The 24,568-nt window shown below is 44.5% G+C and overlaps 1 protein-coding gene across 2 annotated transcripts in view; it reads left to right on the forward strand.

Annotated features, from left to right (window-relative positions):
- LOC106574121 (tyrosine-protein kinase RYK) overlaps window positions 1-24,568 on the forward strand; it is a 265,151-nt gene that overhangs the window by 201,437 nt on the left and 39,146 nt on the right. The window contains exons 8-9 of one of the 2 annotated variants that reach the window (XM_014149734.2): window positions 4,443-4,526; window positions 15,655-15,780. In XM_014149734.2, the coding sequence (XP_014005209.1) occupies window positions 4,443-4,526; window positions 15,655-15,780 (210 nt within the window). The remainder of the gene's footprint in view (window positions 1-4,442; window positions 4,527-15,654; window positions 15,781-24,568) is intronic. The other variant, XM_014149735.2, reaches the window with a different exon arrangement.

Raw genomic sequence — 24,568 nt, forward strand, 5'->3', positions numbered from 1 at the left:
CATTATAAATTGGGGATGAATGAAAAGCCTAACTAATTCAAAAGTTTATACACTTTTTTTGTTTGGGTTGAGTATTCTATCGCCATTATTTTCCACTTTATTCCATTCATGTCTATCCATACCACCATTTCCTTTCATTCTATTAGACCAGAGGTGTCAAACTCATTCTATGGAGGTTCTAGTGACTGCAGTGTCTGATTTCTCCTCTCAATTAGGACCTAGACAACCAGGTGAGGGGAGTTCCTTACTGAGACCTAGACAACCAGGTGAGGAGAGTTCCTTACTGACACCTAGACAACCAGGTGAGGAGAGTTCCTTACTGAGACCTGGACAACCAGGTGAGGAGAGACCTAGACAACCAGGTGAGGAGAGTTCCTTACTGACACCTGGACAACCAGGTGACGGGAGGTCCTTACTGAGACCTAGACAACCAGGTGAGGGGAGTTCCTTACTGAGACCTGGACAACCAGGTGAGGAGAGTTCCTTACTGAGACCTAGACAACCAGGTGAGGAGAGTTCCTTACTGAGACCTAGACAACCAGGTGAGGAGAGTTCCTTACTGAGACCTAGACAACCAGGTGAGGAGAGTTCCTTACTGACACCTAGACAACCAGGTGAGGAGAGTTCCTCACTGACACCTAGACAACCAGGTGAGGGGAGTTCCTTACTGAGACCTGGACAACCAGGTGAGGAGAGTTCCTTACTGAGACCTAGACAACCAGGTGAGGAGAGTTCCTTACTGAGACCTAGACAACCAGGTGAGGAGAGTTCCTTACTGACACCTAGACAACCAGGTGAGGGGAGTTCCTTACTGACACCTAGACAACCAGGTGAGGGGAGTTCCTTACTGACACCTAGACAACCAGGTGAGGAGAGTTCCTTACGGAGACCTAGACAAGCAGGTGAGGAGAGTTCCTTACTGAGACCTAGACGACCAGGTGAGGGGAGTTCCTTACTGAGACCTAGACAACCAGGTGAGGAGAGTTCCTTACTGAGACCTAGACAACCAGGTGAGGGGAGACCTAGACAACCAGGTGAGGAGAGTTCCTCACTGAGACCTAGACAACCAGGTGAGGGGAGACCTAGACAACCAGGTGAGGAGAGTTCCTTACTAAGACCTAGACAACCAGGTGAGGAGAGTTCCTTACTGAGACCTAGACAACCAGGTGAGGAGAGTTCCTTACTGAGACCTAGACAACCAGGTGAGGAGAGTTCCTTACTGAGACCTAGACAACCAGGTGAGGAAAGTTCCTTACTGACACCTAGACAACCAGGTGAGGAGAGTTCCTTACTGACACCTAGACAACCAGGTGAGGAGAGTTCCTTACTGACACCTAGACAACCAGGTGAGGAGAGTTCCTTACTGAGACCTAGACAACCAGGTGAGGAGAGTTCCTTACTGAGACCTAGACAACCAGGTGAGGAGAGTTCCTTACTGAGACCTAGACAACCAGGTGAGGAGAGTTCCTTACTGAGACCTAGACAACCAGGTGAGGGGAGACCTAGACAACCAGGTGAGGAGAGGTCCTCACTGAGACCTAGACAACCAGGTGAGGGGAGACCTAGACAACCAGGTGAGGAGAGTTCCTTACTAAGACCTAGACAACCAGGTGAGGAGAGTTCCTTACTGAGACCTAGACAACCAGGTGAGGGGAGTTCCTTACTGAGACCTAGACAACCAGGTGAGGAGAGTTCCTTACTGAGACCTAGACAACCAGGTGAGGGGAGACCTAGACAACCAGGTGAGGAGAGTTCCTCACTGAGACCTAGACAACCAGGTGAGGGGAGACCTAGACAACCAGGTGAGGAGAGTTCCTTACTAAGACCTAGACAACCAGGTGAGGAGAGTTCCTTACTGAGACCTAGACAACCAGGTGAGGAGAGTTCCTTACTGAGACCTAGACAACCAGGTGAGGAGAGTTCCTTACTGACACCTAGACAACCAGGTGAGGAAAGTTCCTTACTGACACCTAGACAACCAGGTGAGGAGAGTTCCTTACTGACACCTAGACAACCAGGTGAGGAGAGTTCCTTACTGACACCTAGACAACCAGGTGAGGAGAGTTCCTTACTGACACCTAGACAACCAGGTGAGGAGAGTTCCTTACTGAGACCTAGACAACCAGGTGAGGAGAGTTCCTTACTGAGACCTAGACAACCAGGTGAGGAGAGTTCCTTACTGAGACCTAGACAACCAGGTGAGGGGAGACCTAGACAACCAGGTGAGGAGAGGTCCTCACTGAGACCTAGACAACCAGGTGAGGGGAGACCTAGACAACCAGGTGAGGAGAGTTCCTTACTAAGACCTAGACAACCAGGTGAGGAGAGTTCCTTACTGAGACCTAGACAACCAGGTGAGGAGAGTTCCTTACTGAGACCTAGACAACCAGGTGAGGAGAGTTCCTTACTGAGACCTAGACAACCAGGTGAGGGGAGACCTAGACAACCAGGTGAGGAGAGGTCCTCACTGAGACCTAGACAACCAGGTGAGGGGAGACCTAGACAACCAGGTGAGGAGAGTTCCTTACTAAGACCTAGACAACCAGGTGAGGAGAGTTCCTTACTGAGACCTAGACAACCAGGTGAGGGGAGTTCCTTACTGAGACCTAGACAACCAGGTGAGGAGAGTTCCTTACTGAGACCTAGACAACCAGGTGAGGGGAGACCTAGACAACCAGGTGAGGAGAGTTCCTCACTGAGACCTAGACAACCAGGTGAGGGGAGACCTAGACAACCAGGTGAGGAGAGTTCCTTACTAAGACCTAGACAACCAGGTGAGGAGAGTTCCTTACTGAGACCTAGACAACCAGGTGAGGAGAGTTCCTTACTGAGACCTAGACAACCAGGTGAGGAGAGTTCCTTACTGACACCTAGACAACCAGGTGAGGAAAGTTCCTTACTGACACCTAGACAACCAGGTGAGGAGAGTTCCTTACTGACACCTAGACAACCAGGTGAGGAGAGTTCCTTACTGACACCTAGACAACCAGGTGAGGAGAGTTCCTTACTGACACCTAGACAACCAGGTGAGGAGAGTTCCTTACTGAGACCTAGACAACCAGGTGAGGAGAGTTCCTTACTGAGACCTAGACAACCAGGTGAGGAGAGTTCCTTACTGAGACCTAGACAACCAGGTGAGGGGAGACCTAGACAACCAGGTGAGGAGAGGTCCTCACTGAGACCTAGACAACCAGGTGAGGGGAGACCTAGACAACCAGGTGAGGAGAGTTCCTTACTAAGACCTAGACAACCAGGTGAGGAGAGTTCCTTACTGAGACCTAGACAACCAGGTGAGGAGAGTTCCTTACTGAGACCTAGACAACCAGGTGAGGAGAGTTCCTTACTGAGACCTAGACAACCAGGTGAGGAGAGTACCTTACTGAGACCTAGACAACCAGGTGAGGAGAGTTCCTTACTGACACCTAGACAACCAGGTGAGGAGAGTTCCTTACTGACACCTAGACAACCAGGTGAGGAGAGTTCCTTACTGACACCTAGACAACCAGGTGAGGAGAGTTCCTTACTGAGACCTAGACAACCAGGTGAGGAGAGTTCCTTACTGAGACCTAGACAACCAGGTGAGGAGAGTTCCTTACTGAGACCTAGACAACCAGGTGAGGAGAGTTCCTTACTGAGACCTAGACAACCAGGTGAGGAGAGTTCCTTACTGACACCTAGACAACCAGGTGAGGAGAGTTCCTTACTGAGACCTAGACAACCAGGTGAGGGGAGACCTAGACAACCAGGTGAGGAGAGTTCCTCACTGAGACCTAGACAACCAGGTGAGGGGAGACCTAGACAACCAGGTGAGGAGAGTTCCTTACTAAGACCTAGACAACCAGGTGAGGAGAGTTCCTTACTGAGACCTAGACAACCAGGTGAGGGGAGACCTAGACAACCAGGTGAGGGGAGACCTAGACAACCAGGTGAGGGGAGTTATTTAATAATTAGTGACCTTAATTAATCAGTCAAGCGAAAGTGAAAACATGCACATACTCCACCCTCCATGGAATGAGTTTAACAGGTGTATTAGACTGTCTTCCACAGTGGTGTTTCCATGTCTGTTAGGTGTGTACACTGTGGCCATCTAGTGGCTGTGTTGTCACACTGCACATCATTGTGTTGTGGCTGCTCATCACTCTACTGTCTTTACGTTGCAGCTTCAATGATACCATTCACCACCAGCCATTTACCCAACCCTTATTCACCTCAATCTCTCCCTCTCTCTCTCTCCAACCCTCCTCTCTCTCCCTCCCTTTCTCACCCCCCCTCTGTCCGTCTCTCCCTCTCTCTCTCCAACCTTTCCTCCCTCCCTCTCTCACTCTCACCCCCGTCCGTTCCTCTCACTATCACCGACCCTCCCTCCCTCCCTCTCTCTCTCTCTCTCTCTCATCCTCTGTCCGTCCGTCCGTCCCTCCATCCCCCTGTCCTCTCACCATCAGACCATCACCCTGGCACTGCACCCATTCTCCAGCTTGCTGCCGCCACCTTCCCAAACCCTGGTGCCCCCGTCCATGAAACCAAAAGTAAGTCCACACGTGGTCCATTCCAGTCTTACCATGAGTCCACCTGCTACTAACCATCTCACTCATTCATCCAGCCCCATGTTGAAATGTCATCTAGTCACGCTGTAGACCTACTTCCACATGACTTAGTGAACTGGGTAGCTAGTCCATCCACATGACTTAGTGAACTGGGTAGCTAGTCCATCCACATGACTTAGTGAACTGGGTAGCTAGTCCAGCCATATGACTAAATGAACTGGGTAGCTAGTCCATCCATATGACTTAGTGAACTGGGTAGCTAGTCCAGCCATATGACTAAATGAACTGGGTAGCTAGTCCATCCACATGACTAAATGAACTGGGTAGCTAGTCCAGCTATATGACTAAATGAACTGGGTAGCTAGTCCATCCATATGACTAAATGAACTGGGTAGCTAGTCCATCCACATGACTAAATGAACTGGGTAGCTAGTCCATCCACATGACTTAGTGAACTGGGTAGCTAGTCCATCCACATGACTAAATGAACTGGGTAGCTAGTCCATCCACATGACTAAATGAACTGGGTAGCTAGTCCAGCCATATGACTAAATGAACTGGGTAGCTAGTCCAGCCATATGACTAAATGAACTGGGTAGCTAGTCCAGCCATATGACTAAATGAACTGGGTAGCTAGTCCATCCACATGACTAAATGAACTGGGTAGCTAGTCCATCCACATGACTAAATGAACTGGGTAGCTAGTCCATCCACATGACTAAATGAACTGGGTAGCTAGTCCAGCCATATGACTAAATGAACTGGGTAGCTAGTCCAGCCATATGACTAAATGAACTGGGTAGCTAGTCCAGCCATATGACTAAATGAACTGGGTAGCTAGTCCAGCCATATGACTAAATGAACTGGGTAGCTAGTCCAGCCATATGACTAAATGAACTGGGTAGCTAGTCCAGCCATATGACTTAGTGAACTGGTTAGCTAGTCCAGCCATATGACTTAGTGAACTGGTTAGCTAGTCCAGCCATATGACTAAATGAACTGGGTAGCTAGTCCAGCCATATGACTAAATGAACTGGGTAGCTAGTCCAGCCATATGACTAAATGAACTGGGTAGCTAGTCCAGCCATATGACTAAATGAACTGGGTAGCTAGTCCATCCACATGACTAAATGAACTGGGTAGCTAGTCCATCCATATGACTAAGTGAACTGGGTAGCTAGTCCATCCATATGACTAAATGAACTGGGTAGCTAGTCCAGCCATATGACTAAATGAACTGGGTAGCTAGTCCAGCCATATGACTAAATGAACTGGGTAGCTAGTCCATCCACATGACTAAATGAACTGGGTAGCTAGTCCATCCACATGACTAAATGAACTGGGTAGCTAGTCCATCCATATGACTAAATGAACTGGGTAGCTAGTCCATCCACATGACTAAATGAACTGGGTAGCTAGTCCATCCACATGACTAAATGAACTGGGTAGCTAGTCCATCCATATGACTAAGTGAACTGGGTAGCTAGTCCATCCATATGACTAAATGAACTGGGTAGCTAGTCCATCCACATGACCGTTGCTGTTATTGGTAGCTTTGCTACCTTTTGGTACGTGTGTTTGATTAAAACATTCTTGCGGTGCAGATCCCTCACAGACCGACAGGTGTTCAAGGTTTAGTGCAGTTTAGTGTTCTCCGTTTTCCCACTAGGTGGCAGCAACAGTCTTTATAATACTATAGGCCTACTGTCTGACCTGAAGAAATATCAGACTATCTGCTTCATACCAACACTTATATCTCAGAATACATGACAGAAAATATGCTACTTATGGTTTTCTCTATTCTATATTTACGTTATAATAATACATTTAATTTGTATAGCGCTTTTCATTAGTTATCTCAACAATCTACTGATGAAAAAAAATATATATATAAAATGTTAGATTTTATTTTAATTTTTTTAAGTGAATAATGAAATGTTGTATATCACTACTACTACAAATTTTATAGTACCAGTCAAAAGTTTAGACACCTTTTTCTTTATTTTTACTTTTTCTACATTGTAGAATAATAGTGAAGACATCGCAACTATGAAATAACACATATGGAATCATGTAGTAACCAAAAAAGTGTTAAACAAATCGTAATATATTTTAGATTCTTCAAAGTAGCCACCCTTTGCCTTGGCATTCTCTCAACCATCTTCACCTGGAATGCTTTTCCAACCTTGAAGGAGTTCCCACATATGCTGAGCACTTGTTGGCTGCTTTTCCTTCACTCTACGGTCCAACTCATCTCGAACCATCTCAATTGGGTTGATGTCAGGTGATTGTGGAGGCCAGGTCATCTGATGCAGCACTCCATCATTCTCCTTTTTGGTCAAATAGCCCTTACATAGCCTGGAGGTGTGTTGTGTCATTGTCATGTTGAAAAACAAATGATACACCCACTAAGCACAAACCAGATGGTATGGCATATCGCTGCAGAATGCTGTGGTAGCCATGCTGGTTGAGTGTGCCTTGAATTCTAAATAAATCACTGACAGTGTCAACAGCAAAGCATCCCCACACCATCACACCTCCTCCTCCATGCTTCACGGTGGGAACCACACATGCGGAGATCATCCGTTCACCTACTCTGCATCTCACAAAGACACGGCGGTTGGAATCAAAAATCTCAAATTTGGACTCATCAGACCAAAGGACAGATTTCCACTGTTTTAATGTCCATTGCTCATGTTTCTTGGTCCAAACAACTCTCTTCTTATTATTGGTGTCCTTTAGTAGTGGTTTCTTTGTAGCAATTCGACCATGAAGGCCTGAATCACAGTCTCTTCTGAACAGTTGATGTTGAGATGTACTCTGTGAAGCATTTATTTGGGCTGCAATTTCTGAGGCTGGTAACTCTGAACCTCTGCAGCAGAGGTAACTCTGGGTCTTCCTTTCCTGTGGTGGTCTTCATGAGAGCCAGTTTCATCGTAGCGCTTGATGGTTTTTGACTGATCTTGAAGAAACTTAAAAACTATTTGACATTTTCCGTATTGACTGACCTTCATGTCTTACAGTAATGATGGACTGTCATTTCTCTTTGCTTATTTGAGCTGTTCTTACCATAATATGGACTTGGTATTTTACCAAATAGGGCTATCTTCTGTATACCACCCTTACTTTGTCACAACACAACTGATTGGCTCAAACGTATTAAGAAGGAAAGAAATGTACTTTTCACAAGGCACACCTGTTAATTGAAATGCATTCCAGGTGACTACCTCATGAAGCTGGTTGAGAGAATGCCAAGAGTGTGCAAAGCTGTCATCAAGGCAAAGGGTGGCAATTTGAAGAATCTCAAATAAAATATATTTTGATTTGTTTAATACTTGTTTGGTTACTATATGATTCCATATGTGTTATTTCATAGTTTTGATGTCTTCATTATTATTCTACAATGTAGAAAATAGTAAAAATAAAAAACTCTTGAATAAATAGGCATGTCCAAACTTTTGACTGGTACTGTACATAGGCACACACGATAACATACGCACCATACACACACGTACACATGGATTTTGAATTTCAGATATGTGGTAGTGGTGGAGTAGGGGCCTGAGTGTGTTGTGAGATCTGTGAATGGATTGTAATGTTTTTAAAATTGTATAACTGCTTTAATTTTGCTGGACCCCAGGAAGAGTAGCTGCTGCTTTGTTCAGGAACTAATGGGGGATCCATAATAAACCCCCAGGAAGAGTAGCTGCTGCCAAGGCAGCAACCGGAATCCATAATAAATACAAGTCCATTCAATGCTTTAAATACAAGCATGAGGATTTTGATGTCGATCCTGTAGTTGACCAGTAGCCAGTGGATTTGGGCCAGGATCAGCTCGATGTGGTCTGACTTCTTGGTCCTGGTCAGGACCCTGGCGGTACTGTTCTGGATTAGTTGAAGCCTCTGTATATAATTAAGGTACATACCAAGCCTGACCTCACGGTTGCCTGACATCATGTGATTGAAGTTCGTGAAGCATTTTTCCTTTTTATTTGGTCTCGTCCTATATCAGGGGTATTCATGTCTTATCCTACGATGTCCGGAGCCTGCTGGTTTCCTGTTCTACCTGATAATTAATATCACCCACGTCTAAATCAGTCCCTGATTAGAGGTGAACAATGAAAAAAAAAATGTAGTGGAACTGGCTTCTAGGTCCAGAGTTGAGTTGGAACGTCCTATATAGAGCTCGCCAACTTGTAGACCTATAACCAGGAAATGAGTTACCTCTGGTTCGTTCAGCCATCCCTACGGGGGAAAAGGAATAGGGTTTTGGAATAAGTTATGAAAATAATGTCTGAGGTTAACACAGACGAAGATCTTATATGTTATGTTCTATGATAATATCAGTCAATTAACATGAACTTTATGAATTATCAAGATAATATCAGTCAATTAACATGAACTTTATGAATTATCAACATAATATCAGTCAGTTAACATGAACTTTATAAATTATCAAGATAATATCAGTCAATTAATATGAACATTATGAATTATCAAGATAATATCAGTCAATTAACATGAACTTTATAAATTATCAAGTTAATATCAGTCAATTAATATGAACTTTATGAATTATCAAGATAATATCAGTCAATTAACATGAACTTTATGAATTATCAAGCCTGTATGTTTCATAATTCTTAAAGCTAAAATTGGACAGTGCAGTTAGATTAACAAGAATTTAAGCTTTCTACCCACATCATATAATCTCAGCAAAGAAAAGAAACGTCCCTTTTTCAGGACCCTGTCTTTCCAAGATAATTCGTAAAAATCCAAATAACTTGACATCTTCATTGTAAAAGGGTTTAAACACTGTTTCCCATGCTTGTTCAATGAACCATAAACAATTAATGAGCATGCACCTGTGGAACGGTCGTTAAGACACTAACAGTTTACAGATGGTAGGCAATTAAGGTCATAGTTATGAAGACTTGGGACACTGAAGAGGCCTTTCTACTGACTCTGAAAAAACACCAAATGAAAGATGCCCAGGGTTCCTACTCATCTGCGTGAACGTGCCTTAGGCATGCTGCAAGGATGCATGAGGACTGCAGATGTGGTCAGGTCAATAAATTGCAATGTCCGTACTGTGATACGCCTAAGACAGCACTACAGGGAGACAGGACGGACAGCTGATCGTCCTCACAGAGGCAGACCACATGTAACAACACCTGCACAGGATCGGTACATCTGCACATCACACCTGCACATCACACCTGCGGGACAGGTACAGGATAGCAACAACAACTGCCCGAGTTACACCAGGAACGCACAATCCCTCCATCAGTGCTCAAGACTGTCCGCAATAGGCTGAGAGAGGCTGGACTGAGGGCATGTAGGCCTGTTGTAAGGCAGGTCCTCACCAGACATCACAGGAAAAAATGCCGCCTATGGGCACAAACCAACCATCGCTGGACCAGACAGGACTGGCAAAAAGTGCTCTTCACTGACGAGTCACGGTTTTGTCTCACCAGGGGTGGTGATCGGATTTACGTTTATTTTCGAAGGAATGAGCGTTACACCGAGGCCTGTAATCTGGAGCGGGATCGATTTTGGAGGTGGAGGGTCCGTCATGGTCTGGGGCGGTGTGTCACAGCATCATTGGACTGAGCTTGTTGTCATTGCAGGCAATCTCAACGCTGTGCGTTACAGGGAAGACATCCTCCTCCCTCATGTGGTACCCTTCCTGCAGGCTCATCCTGACCTGACCCTCCAGCATGACAATGCCACCAGCCATACTGCTCGTTCTGGAATGTCAATGTTCTGCCATGGCCAGCGAAGGGCCCGGATCTCAATCCCATTGAGCACGTCTGGGACCTGTTGGATCGGAGGGGAGGCCTGGGGCCATTCCCCCCAGAAATGTCTGGGAACTTGCAGGTGCCTTGGTGGAAGAGTGGGGTAACATCTCACAGCAAGAACTGGCAAATCTGGTGCAGTCCATGAGGAGGAGATGTACTGCAGTACTTAATGTAACTGGTGGCCACACCAGATACTGACTGTTACTTTTGATTTTGACTCCCCCCTTTGTTCAGGGACACACATGAAGGTGTCTAATAGAATACACATGGCTGTAGACGTTAATAAATGCATTTCTAGAGCTTCCAAAATATGTTTTACAATGTTGGGCGAGCACCAAGATAGAGGCACGGTGTCTTCAACACAGCGATCCCTTTCAGTCATCTAGTATATATATATATATCTCTATCTATCTATCTATCTATCTATCTATCTATCTATCTATCTATCTATCTATCTATCTATATAAACAATTGAATAGGATGGATGTTCTCTAGCATGCAGGACATTTTCCTCCTCATGGATCCCTGTGGCTTAGCTTAGTTTAGCTTGTCCTGGACTGGTGTAATTAAAGTCCAGCTGTCCCTGCTTAGACTGAAGCTGGGGTTTTTGCTAGTGGTTCTTAAAGTGTGCGGTCTGGGATATTTCCATGCATTTTTGGTCATTTAGATGAATGATAGTCTACGTTCCCATTTGTTTGTGCTGCTGTTCTCAAACACAAATTGATTGTCGCTTTAATACTTGGACGCCAGTCTGATTGCTCAACTCACCTCCTGTTTTTTTTTTTCATGGTATCCAATTGGTAGTTAGTCTTGTCCCATCGCTGCGACTCCCGTACGGACTCGGGAGAGGCGAAGGTCGAGAGCCATGCGTCCTCCTTAACACGACCCTGCAAAGCCGCGCTGCTTCTTGACACACTGCACGCTTAACCTGGAAGCCGGCCGCATCAATGTGTCGGAGGAAATACCGTACTGTTGGCGACTGAAGTCAGCGTGCATGCGCCCAGCCTGCCACAAGGAGTCGCTAGAGCGCAACGGGACAAGGACACCCCAGCCGGCCGAAACCCTCCCGTAACCCGGACGACGCTGGTCCAATTGTGCGCCGCCTCATGGGTCTCCCGGTCACGGCCGGCTGCAGCACAGCCTGGAATCGAACCCGGGTCTGTTGTAACGCCTCGAGCACTGTGATGCAGTGCCTTAGACCACTGCACCCCACTCCCCTTTTGTTTTAATATCGGTCCTTGGTTTGAGGCTCCCTTCGCCTCTTCTCTGTTCCAGTCTGTCTGTCACTGTTCCAGTCTTTATCCGTGGTTAACCAGTCAGTCTTCACTGTTCCAGTCTTTATCCGTGGTTAACCAGTCAGTCTTCACTGTTCCAGTCTTTATCCGTGGTTAACCAGTCTGTCTGTCACTGTTCCAGTCTTTATCCGTGGTTAACCAGTCTGTCTGTCACTGTTCCAGTCTTTATCCGTGGTTAACCAGTCAGTCTTCACTGTTCCAGTCTTTATCCGTGGTTAACCAGTCAGTCTTCACTGTTCCAGTCTTTATCCGTGGTTAACCAGTCTGTCTGTCACTGTTCCAGTCGTTATCCGTGGTTAACCAGTCTGTCTGTCACTGTTCCAGTCTTTGACTGGTTAACCACGGATAAAGACTGGAACAGTGAAGACTGACTGGTTAACCACGGATAGTCTTCACTGTTCCAGTCTTTATCCGTGGTTAACCAGTCTGTCTGTCAGAGGTTCTGCAACGTGTTAGCTGTCTCCACTGACATGTTACCAGCAGGTGGTAATATCCTCGAAGCCGGTGTGGTTGTTCGTCTTCGGCCGGCAAACCGTGGCAATATATCCTCCAAACACCGGCTTCGAGGGCATTATCTCTTTTATGCAACGGGTTACGGACATATTAAAATGATTGACATATTTTCATTAAAAATGCTATTTTGATGAATTTATTCATACTGTTTCATCCTTCCACGAGATAGTCCAGACACATTTAAGGTTGCTACCCGAGCCGGCTGATCGTTCTATCGGTTTGGTTGCCAGAGACGCGACCCAGTCGTTAAGTATTTTTGTTCTGTATCTTGCGACGTGACCCAGTCGTTCGTTCTAAATGTTCTGTTGCCATGCTTCAATATTAAAACTACATTGCAAATGTCAGAGAGACAGACAAGGTTTATACAAATCTCCTCTATTGAAAACCAATTGCTAGTCTAAAAGAAATGGGAGATGATGTCTAGATGCATTTTTCAGTGGAGATAAAGTTTATAAATTGCCTGGCTGGGCTGATGAGACAGTGGACTACGCAGTCAGATGGAACACAGTCTACATTGCCTGGCTGGGCTGATGAGACAGTGGACTACGCAGTCAGGTGGAACACATTCTACAATGCCTGGCTGGGCTGATGAGACAGTGGACTACGCAGTCAGATGAAACAGAATAAATAGGCATTTCAGCGTCTTAGCCCTAGCCGGTGTTAACTGTTGGAATAGACACCGTCTGGAATGCGGTTTTAACCAATCAGCATCCAGGATTAGACCCACCCCGTTGTATAACATGTGAGATACTGTACTGTTTTATCGGTCATTATCGTTGACATGTTGTGTACACAGAGGATACAGCGTTATAGAAAGGGTTGTGTTGACGACGTATAGATATATCTCTGCGGTGGGGAGCTGATGTCATGGCATGTGAATGTTCTTAATCACGTGTGTTAGTGCACTGATCGCTCTCAATAGTGAACGTACTGTAATGTCTGTGTGCTAAGAAGAGCTGTTATGTTATGAAACGGGGTGTTGTAATACTGCTGGACAAAAAGATGAACCGTGTGAGATGAGATGCAGCCAATCAGCCTTTTTGTCTTTCTCTTCTTTTGATTGGCTGATTCCTATTGCAGTCGGTTTACGGGCTGATTCCTATTGCAGTCGGTTTACGGGCTGATTCCTATCGCAGTCGGTTTACGGGCTGATTCCTATCGCAGTCGGTTTACGGGCTGATTCCTATCGCAGTCGGTTTACGGGCTGATTTCTATCGCAGTCGGTTTACGGGCTGATTCCTATCGCAGTCGGTTTACGGGCTGATTCCTATCGCAGTCGGTTTACGGGCTGATTCCTATCGCAGTCGGTTTACGGGCTGATTCCTATCGCAGTCGGTTTACGGGCTGATTCCTATCGCAGTCGGTTTACGGGCTGATTCCTATCGCAGTCGGTTTACGGGCTGATTCCTATCGCAGTCGGTTTACGGGCTGATTCCTATCGCAGTCGGTTTACGGGCTGATTCAGTCATGGTTTTCATAAACTCTTTGAGCAGTATGATTGCTGAATGCTGAAATTTGTTGTAACGGTGTGGGTCTAATTCAAACTCACGCTAACTGACTTAATGCATGTCTGTATATATACAGTTGAAGTCGGAAGTTTAGGTTGGAGTCATTAACTCGTTTTTTCAACCACTCCACAAATTTCTTGTTAACAAACTATAGTTTTGGCAAGTCGGTTAGGACATCTACTTTGTGCATGACACAAGTCATTTTTCCAACAATTGTTTACAGACAGATTATTTCACTTATAATTCACTGTATCACAATTCCAGTGGGTCAGAAGTTTACATACACTAAGTTGACTGTGCCTTTAAACAGCTTGGGAAAATTCCAGAAAATGATGTCATGGCTTTAGAAGCTTCTGATAGGCTAATTGACATCATTTGAGTCAATTGGAGGTGTACCTGTGGATGTATTTCAAGGCCTAACTTCAAACTCAGTGCCTCTTTGCTTGACGTCATGGGACAATCAAAAGAAATCAGCCAAGACCTCAGAAAACAATTGTAGACCTCCACAAGTCTGGTTCATCCTTGGGAGCAATTTCCAAACGCCTGAAGGTACCACGTTCATCTGTACAAACAATAGTATGCAAGTATAAACACCATGGGACCACGCATCTGTCTTACCGCTCAGGAAGGAGACGCATTCTGTCTCGTGGAGATTAACAACGGCAAAGGGCCTTGTGAAGATGCTGGAGGAAACGGGTACAAAAGTATCTATATCCACAGTAAAACGAGTCCTATATCGACATAACCTGAAAGGCCGCTCAGTTAGGAAGAAGCCACTGCTCCAAAACCGCCATAATAAAGCCAGACTACACTTTGCAACTGCACATGGGGACAAAGATCGTACTTTTTGGAGAAATGTCCTCTGGTCTGATGAAACAAAAATATACCTGTTTGGCCATAATGACCATTGTTTTGTTTGGAGGAAAAAGGGGGAAGCTTGCAATCCGAAGAACACCATCCCAACCGTGAAGCACGGGGGTGGCAGCATCATGTTGTGGGGGTGCTTTGCTGCAGGAGGGACTGGTGCACTTCACAATATAGATGGCATCATGAGGGAAGAAAATTATGTGGATATATTGAAGCAACATCTCAAGACATCAGTCAGGAAGTTAAAGCTTGGTCGCAAATGGGCCTTCCAAATGAACAATGACCCCAAGCATACTTCCAAAGTTGTGGCAAAATGGCTTAAGGACAACAAAGTCAAGGTATTGGAGTGGCCATCACAAAGCCCTGACCTCAATCCTATGGAGAATTTGTGGGCAGAACTGAAAAAGTGTGTTCGAGCAAGGAGGCCTACAAACCTGACTCAGTTACACCAGCTCTGTCAGGAGGAATGGGCCAAAATTCACCCAACTTATTGTGGGAAGCTTGTGGAAGGCTACCCGAAATATTGACCCAAGTTAAACAATTTAAAGGCAATGCTACCAAATACTAATTGAGTGTATGTAAACTTCTGACCCACTGGGAATGTGATGAAAGAAATAAAAGCTGAAATAAATAATTCTCTCTACTATTATTCTGACATTTCACATTCTTAAAATAAAGTGGTGATCCTATCTGACCTAAGACAGGGACTTTTTAATATGATTGCATGTCAGGAATTGTGAAAAACTGAGTTGAAATGTATTTGGCTAAGGTGTATGTAAACATCCGACTACAACTTTATATATATATATATATATGTATATGTGTATATGTATTTATCTCTCCAAGGCTACCCGTCCCTGTATATATATGTATTTATCTCTCCAAGGCTACCCGTCCCTGTATATATATGTATTTATCTCTCCAAGGCTACCCGCCCCTGTATATATATGTATTTATCTCTCCAAGGCTACCCGTCCCTGTATATATATGTATTTATCTCTCCAAGGCTACCCGTCCCTGTATATATATGTATTTATCTCTCCTAGGCTACCCGTCCCTGTATATATATGTATTTATCTCTCCTAGGCTACCCGTCCCTGTATATATATGTATTTATCTCTCCTAGGCTACCCGTCCCTGCGTATAGAGAAGAACGACCTGAGAAGCGTTAGTCTGCTGGAAGCCAAAGCCAAGGTCAAAGACATCTCCATCTCCAGACTGAGAGTCACTCTACGGGACGTCCTGCACGAAGGTAACACACACACACACACACACACACACACACACACACACACACACACACACACACACACACACACACACACACACACACACACACACACACACACACACACACACACACACACACACACACAATGCTATGCACACACCACACACACACACCACATCACACACACGAAGGTAACGCTATGCACACACACCACACACACACACACACACCACACACACACACGAAGGTAACGCTATGCACACACCACACACACACACGCCTGCACAGTGCATACACACACACACACACACACACACACACACACACACACACACACACACACACACACACACACGTCCTGCACGAAGGTAACGCTATGCACACACACACTGGAGTATTTCAACTGCAACAGTTCCTAACCCCCAGGAATCACAGAGCAGCCTTGGTTTCAGGTCTGAATATAACCAGACTCCTGGTGATTAAACTGCATTAGCTGTTGTAATACAAATATTATGACTGTATCTGAACAGCATTAATGAGACATCTTTAGTTGCCAGACAGTCACAGTACACACAGATGTGTACACACACAGTACTTCAGGAAGTATTCATACCCCAGTCACAGTACACACAGATGTGTACACACACAGAACTTCAGGAAGTATTCATACCCCAGTCACAGTACACACAGATGTGTACACACATAGTACTTCAGGAAGTATTCATACCCCAGTCACAGTACACACAGATGTGTACACATACAGAACTTCAGGAAGTATTCATACCCCAGTCACAGTACACACAGATGTGTACACATACAGTACTTCAGGAAGTACTCATACCCTTTAACTTATTTCAGATTTTGTGTTAGAGCCTGAATTAAAAAAAATAATAATAATAATGATTCAATTGATATGTTTTGTCACACAATTCCCTCTGACATTTTAGGGTATTATGTCCTTCAAAATTTGTACAATTTTAATTAAAAATGAAAAGCTGAAATGTCTTGAGTCAGTAAGTATTCAACCCAAGCCAGGAGGAAAAAAACAACTTCATGAGTAAAAATGTGCTTAACAAGTCACATAATAAGTTGCATGGACTCACCGCTTTTTTAAAATGTAATTTTAGAAAATTTTTATGACTACCTCTGTACCCCACACATACAATTACCTGTAAGGTCCCTCAGTCGAGCAGTGAATTTCAACCACAAAGACCAGGGATGTTTTCCAATGGCTCGCAAACATTTTACATTTTTGTCATTTAGCAGATGCTCTTATCCAGAGATACTTACAGTTGTAAGTGCATACATTTTTGTACTTTTTTTGTACTGGTCCCCCGTAGGAATCTAACTCACAAACCTGGCGTTTCCAAGCTCTACCAACTCAGTTGCCGAAGAGGAAGGAAACGGCTCAGGGATTTCACCATGAGGCCAATGGTGATTTTTAAAACAGTTACAGAGTTTAATGGCTGTGATAGGAGAAAACTGAGGATGGATCAACAACATTGTAGTTACTCCGCAATACTAACCTAAATGACAGAGTGAAAAGAAGGAAGCCTCTACAGAATAATACAAATATTCCAAAACATGCATCCTGTTTGCAATAAGGCACTAAAGTAATACTGCAAAAAATGTTGTAAAGCAATTCACTTTTTGTCCTGAATACAAAGTATTAAGTTTGGGACAAATCCAATGCAACACATTACTGAGTACCACTCTCCATATTTTCAAGCATAGTGGTGGCTGCATCATGTTATGGGTATGCTTGTAATCGTTAAGGACTGGGGAGTTTTTCAGGATAAAAAAAAATAAACAGAATGGAGTTGAGCACAGGCAAAATCCTAGAGGAAAACCTGGTTGTCTGCTTTCCACCAGACTGTGGCAGATAAATTCACCTTTCAGCAGGACAATAACCTAAAACACAAGGCCAACTATACGCTGGAGTTGTTTACCAAAGTCAGTGAATGTTCCTGAGAGGCCAAGTTACTGTTCAGCTATGGGCAAGACCAGAAAAGGTTTGTCTCTAGCAATGATCAACAGCCAATTTGGCAGAGCTTGAAGAATTTAGAGAAGAATAATGGGCAAATGTTATACAATCCAGGTGTGGAAAGCTCTTAGAGACTTACCCAGAAAGACTCACAGCTGTAATCGCTGCCAAAAGTGCTTCTATAAAGTATTGACTCTGGTGTGAATAGTTATGTAAATTAGATATTTCTGTATTTCATTTTCAATACATTTGCTTAAATGTCTAAAATAATGTTATCACTTTGTCGTTATGGGGTATTGTGTGTAGATGGGTGAGAAAAAAAAAATCTGTTTTGAATTTCTGCTGTAACACCACAAAATGTGGAATAAGTCAATACTTTATGAACTGTATGTATGTATGTATGTATGTATGTATGTATGTATGTATGTATGTATGTAAATAAATGCTCTGACCCAAACCATTATTTCTGGTGTGTGTACGTTCGTACGTACGTACGTGCGCACACACACACACACTGCGCTGTGGGGTGGAACAACTTGTCCATTAGGTCTGTTTTTCTCTACAGGGGAATAAATGCTCTGACCCAAACCATTATTTCTGGTGTAATGGGCTGAACATGTTGTGAAACTAGAGACGGCAGAACACACTGTCCAACCACCAGCTCCCATTTCCTACTAACACCAGCCACGGTGTGTGTTTTACGTCCCAACTGGCACCCTATTCCCTGTACAGTGCACTACTTTAGACCAGAGCCCTGTGGCACCCTATTCCCTATATAGTGCACTACTTTATACCAGAGCCCCATTCCCTATATAGTGCACTACTTTATACCAGAGCCCCTATTCCCTATATAGTGCACTACTTTAGACCAGAGCCCTATTCCCTATATAGTGCCCTACTTTAGACCAGAGCCCCTATTCCCTATATAGTGCACTACTTTAGACCAGAGCCCTATTCCCTATATAGTGCACTACTTTAGACCAGAGCCCTATTCCCTATATAGTGCACTACTTTAGACCAGAGCCCCTATTCCCTATATAGTGCCCTACTTTAGACCAGAGCCCTATTCCCTATATAGTGCACTACTTTAGACCAGAGCCCCTATTCCCTATATAGTGCACTACTTTAGACCAGAGCCCCTATTCCCTATATAGTGCACTACTTTTGACCAGAGGCCCTATTCCCTATATAGTGCACTACTTTTGACCAGAGGCCTAGGTTACTGCGCTATGTAGGGTGCCAGTTAGGAAGCACATATATTCAAATCAAATCAAATGTTATTTGTCACATAAAACAACCTACAGTGAAATGCTTCCTTAACCAACATTAAGAGGTTATGAAGAAAAACGTGTTAAGTAAAAAAATAAAGTAACAAATAATTAACTTCTATGGGCTAGGTGGGACGCTTGCGTCCCACCTACTCAACAGCCAATGTAATCCCATGGCGCGTTATTCAAATACCTTAGAAATGCTATTACTTCAATTTCTCAAACATATGACTATTTTACACCATTTTAAAGACAAGACTCTCGGTAATCTAACCACACTGTCCGATTTCAAAAAGGCTTTACAACGAAAGCAAAACATTAGATTATGTCAGCAGAGTACCCAGCCAGAAATAATCAGACACCCATTTTTCAAGCTAGCATTTAATGTCACATAAACCCAAACCACAGCTAAATGCAGCACTAACCTTTGATGATCTTCATCAGATGACACTCCTAGGACATTATGTTATACAATACATGCATGTTTTGTTCAATCCAGCTTTTTACATTAGCATGTGACTAGCATGTGACTAGCATTCCCACCGAACACTGCCGGTGAATTTACTAAATTACTCACGATAAACGTTCACAAAAAAACATAACAATTATTTTAAGAATTATAGATACAGAACTCCTCTATGCACTCTATGTCCGATTTTAAAATAGCTTTTCGGTGAAAGCACATTTTGCAATATTCTCAGTAGATAGCCCGGCATCACAGGGCTAGCTATTTAGACACCCAGCAAGTTTAGCCCTCACCAAAGTCAGATTTACTATAAGAAAAATGTTATTACCTTTGCTGTTCTTCGTCAGAATGCACTCCCAGGACTTCTACTTCAATAACAAATGTTGGTTTGGTCCCAAATAATCCATTGTTATATCCAAATAGCGGCGTTTTGTTCGTGCGTTCAAGACACTATCCGAAAGGGTAAATAAGGGTGACGAGCATGGCGCATTTCGTGACAAAAAAAATCAAAATATTTCATTACCATACTTCGAAGCATGTCAACCGCTATTTAAAATCAATTTTTATGCCATTTTTCTCGTAAAAAAGCGATAATATTCCGACCGGGAAAGCCTGTATACGTACAAAGAGAGAGAAAATAAATACATCTCGTGCCCTCGTGCACGAGCGTGAGTCTCAGAGTACTCTGACCAGCCACTATCCAAACGCGATAATGTGTTTCAGCCAGAGGCTGCCTCGATATTATTCAGCTTTTTCCCGGGTTCTGAGAGCCTATGGGAGCCGTAGGAAGTGTCACGTTACGGCAAAGATCCTCAGTCTTCAATAAAAAGAGCCAAGATGAACAACAACTTGTCAGAGAGGGCGCTTCCTGTTTGGAATCTTCTCAGGTTTCTGCCTGCCATATGAGTTCTGTTATACTCACAGACACCATTCAAACAGTTTTAGAAACTGTAGGGTGTTTTCTATCCAAAGCCAATAATTATATGCATATTCTAGTTACTGGGCAGGAGTAGTAACCAGATTAAATCGGGTAAGTTTTTTTTATCCGGCCGTGTCAATACTGCCCCCTAGCCCTAACAGGTTAAAGAGCAGCAGTAAAATAACAGTAACGAGGCTATATACAGGGTATTACGGTACAGAGTCAATGTGGAGGCTATATACAGGGTATTACGGTACAGAGTCAATGTGGAGGCTATATACAGGGGGTACCGGTACAGAGTCAATGTGGAGGCTATATACAGGGGGTACCGGTACAGAGTCAATGTGGAGGCTATATACAGGGTGTTACGGTGCAGAGTCAATGTGGAGCCTATATACAGGGGTTACCGGTACAGAGTCAATGTGGAGGCTATATACAGGGGGTACCGGTACAGAGTCAATGTGGAGGCTATATACAGGGGGTACCGGTACAGCGTCAATGTGGAGGCTATATACAGGGTGTTACGGTACAGAGTCAATGTGGAGGCTATATACAGGGTGTTACGGTACAGAGTCAATGTGGAGGCTATATACAGGGTGTTACGCTACAGAGTCAATGTGGAGGCTATATACAGGGGGTACCAGTACAAAGTCAATGTGGAGGCTATATACAGGGTGTTACGGTACAGAGTCAATGTGGAGGCTATATACAGGGTGTTACGGTACAGAGTCAATGTGCGGGGGCACCAGTTAGTCGAGGTAATATGTACATGGAGGTAGAGTTATTAAAGTGACTATGTATAGATAATAAACAGAGTAGCAGCAGCTTAAAAGAGGAGTCATGAATGCATGTTATTGTTTTACCTTTTTGTGAAACAACAGAAAGTTGAACACACACACACACACACACACACACATACATTGTAGAAAACAAACAGCTTCAAAACAGCTTCCATTTCCTAATAACACCATTTATTACAAGGTCTGTATGTGATGTCCTGGCGAAAACCTTTTTTACTCACTTCTAGGCAAGCAGTGGTCTCGCTCTACTGAAGGCATCTCAGAGAAGAGAATACTCTGTATCCACGGAGTAGAGAATACTGTGTATCCACAGAGGTAGAGAATACTGTGTATCCACAGAGGTAGAGAATACTGTGTATCCACAGAGGTAGAGAATACTGTGTATCCACAGAGGTAGAGAATACTGTGTATCCACAGAGGTAGAGAATACTGTGTATCCACAGAGGTAGAGAATACTGTGTATCCACGGAGTAGAGAATACTGTGTATCCACGGAGTAGAGAATACTGTGTATCCACGGAGTAGAGAATACTGTGTATCCACGGAGAAGAGAATACTGAGTATCTGGTGTGTATCCACAGAGAAGAGAATACTGTGTATCCACGGAGAAGAGAATACTGTGTATCCGGTGTGTATCCACAGAGTAGAGAATAGTGTGTATCCACGGAGAAGAGAATACTGTGTATTCGGTGTGTATCCACAGAGTAGAGAATACTGTGTATCCACAGAGTAGAGAATAGTGTGTATCTGGTGTGTATCCACAGAGAAGAGAATACTGTGTATCCACAGAGTAGAGAATACTGTGTATCCATAGAGAAGAGAATACTGTGTATCCAGGGCGAAGAGAATACTGTGTATCCAGGGCGAAGAGAATACTGTGTATCCAGGTACATATCGGGTATAATTTGTTTACAATATTATTATATAGTTTTGACAAGATCGCAATATAGTTTTTTTGCGCTATTTTGCTCTACCTGCACCAAAAGTGCAGTATTTTTCACTTTAATTTCCATGGCTGACCAAAACCAGTTTTCTCATGACTCGCTCTTGTCCCTCTGCCACAGACATATGGTGAGAAATATGTTTGGAACATCAAATCACAACACATATGTAACGGGCTCAACATGGTCAGAGGATCTCTGGTGTAATGGGCTCAACATGGTCAGGGGGGGATCTCTGTAACGGGCTCAACATGGTCAGAGGATCTCTGGTGTAACGGGCTCAACATGGTCAGAGGGGGATCTCTGGTGTAACGGGCTCAACATGGTCAGAGGATCTCTGGTGTAACGGGCTCAACATGGTCAGAGGGGGATCTCTGGTGTAACGGGCTCAACATGGTCAGGAGGGGGATCTCTGGTGTAACGGGCTCAACATGGTCAGAGGGGGATCTCTGGTGTAACGGGCTCAACATGGTCAGAGGGGGATCTCTGGTGTAACGGGCTCAACATGGTCAGAGGGGGATCTCTGGTGTAACGGGCTCAACATGGTCAGGAGGGGGATCTCTGTAACGGGCTCAACATGGTCAGAGGGGGATCTCTGGTGTAACGGGCTCAACATGGTCAGAGGGGGATCTCTGGTGTAACGGGCTCAACATGGTCAGGAGGGGGATCTCTGTAACGGGCTCAACATGGTCAGAGGGGGATCTCTGGTGTAACGGGCTCAACATGGTCAGAGGGGGATCTCTGTAACGGGCTCAACATGGTCAGAGGGGGATCTCTGGTGTAACGGGCTCAACATGGTCAGAGGGGGATCTCTGGTGTAACGGGCTCAACATGGTCAGAGGGGGATCTCTGGTGTAACGGGCTCAACATGGTCAGAGGGGGATCTCTGGTGTAACGGGCTCAACATGGCTCTGATGTAACGGGCTGTACACTACGTCCAACGACCAGCTCCCATTACCTACCAACACTAAGATGGGTCATGCAGTGGTATAACTCTACTGATGACAGAATACTTCGTTAGAATAACAATGGTAATGCTATCACAGAGAAGAGAACACTGTGTTTCATGTTCCGATGTCAGGAAGTACTATTACAACGTTTATCCTCATCATCATCATCGTTGCAGAACAGTGAACATACGTTTCCCCCAGTTAGTGAGTGAGAGAAGGAGTGGTCCTACCAAAGTAACCAAGCCCCGGAGAGATGGCCCTGGTCTGGTCTGGTGAGGAGATGGGTCTGGTCTGGTCTGGTGAGGAGATGGGTCTGGTCTGGTGAGGAGATGGGTCGGGTCTGGTCTGGTGAGGAGATGGGTCTGGTCTGGTCTGGTGAGATGGCCCTGGTCTGGTTTGGTGAGGAGATGGGTCTGGTCTGGTGAGGAGATGGGTCGGGTCTGGTCTGGTGAGATGGCCCTGGTCTGGTTTGGTGAGGAGATGGGTCTGGTCTGGTGAGGAGATGGGTCGGGTCTGGTCTGGTGAGATGGCCCTGGTCTGGTCTGGTCTGGTGAGATGGCCCTGGTCTGGTCTGGTGAGGAGATGGGTCTGGTCTAGTCTGGTGAGGAGAAGGGTCTGGTCTGGTGAGGAGATGGGTCTGGTCTAGTCTGGTGAGGAGAAGGGTCTGGTCTGGTGAGGAGATGGGTCTGGTCTGGTGAGGAGATGGGTCTGGTCTGGTCTGGTGAGGAGATGGGTCTGGTCTGGTGAGGAGATGGCCTTGCTCTGCCCTGATCTTTTGTAAATTTTGATTATTTATTTTATGTTTTTTTTCTACTGTTATAACGACAACATTCCCCGTTGGATAATGTCACCCACTTGGTCATTTTCCCTTGAATTTTGGTTTGAATTTATTTACAGTGCGTTTGGAAAGTATTCAGACTTCTTCCACTTTTTCTTAGGGTACAGCTTTATTCTAAAATGGATTTAATTATTATTATTATTATTTTATCTCATCAATCTACAGACAATACCCCATAATGACATAGCGATAACAGGTTTTTAGACATGTTTGCAAATATATATTTTTTTTTTACTAAAAAAATATACTATTTTCTTAAGTATTCAGACCCTTTTCTATGGGACTCGAAATTGAGCTCAGGTCCATCCTGTTTCTATTGATCATCCTTGAGATGTTTCTACAACTTGATTGGAGTCCACCTGTGGTAAATTCAAATGATTGGACATGATTTGGAAAGCCACACACCTGTCCATATAAGGTCCCACAGTTGACAGTGCATGTCAGAGCAAAAAACAAAGCCATGAGGTCAAAGGAATTGTCCGTGGAGCTCAGAGACAGGATTGTGTCGAGGCACAGATCTGGGGAAGGGTACCAAAACATTTCTGCAACATTGAATGTCCCCAAGAACACAGTGGCCTCCATCATTCTTAAATGGAAGAAGTTTGGAACCACCCAGACTCTTCCTAGAGCTGGCCGCCCGGCCA

Source organism: Salmo salar, chromosome ssa16, assembly GCF_905237065.1.
Source record: "Salmo salar chromosome ssa16, Ssal_v3.1, whole genome shotgun sequence".
NCBI classification, from domain to species: Eukaryota; Metazoa; Chordata; class Actinopteri; order Salmoniformes; family Salmonidae; genus Salmo; species Salmo salar.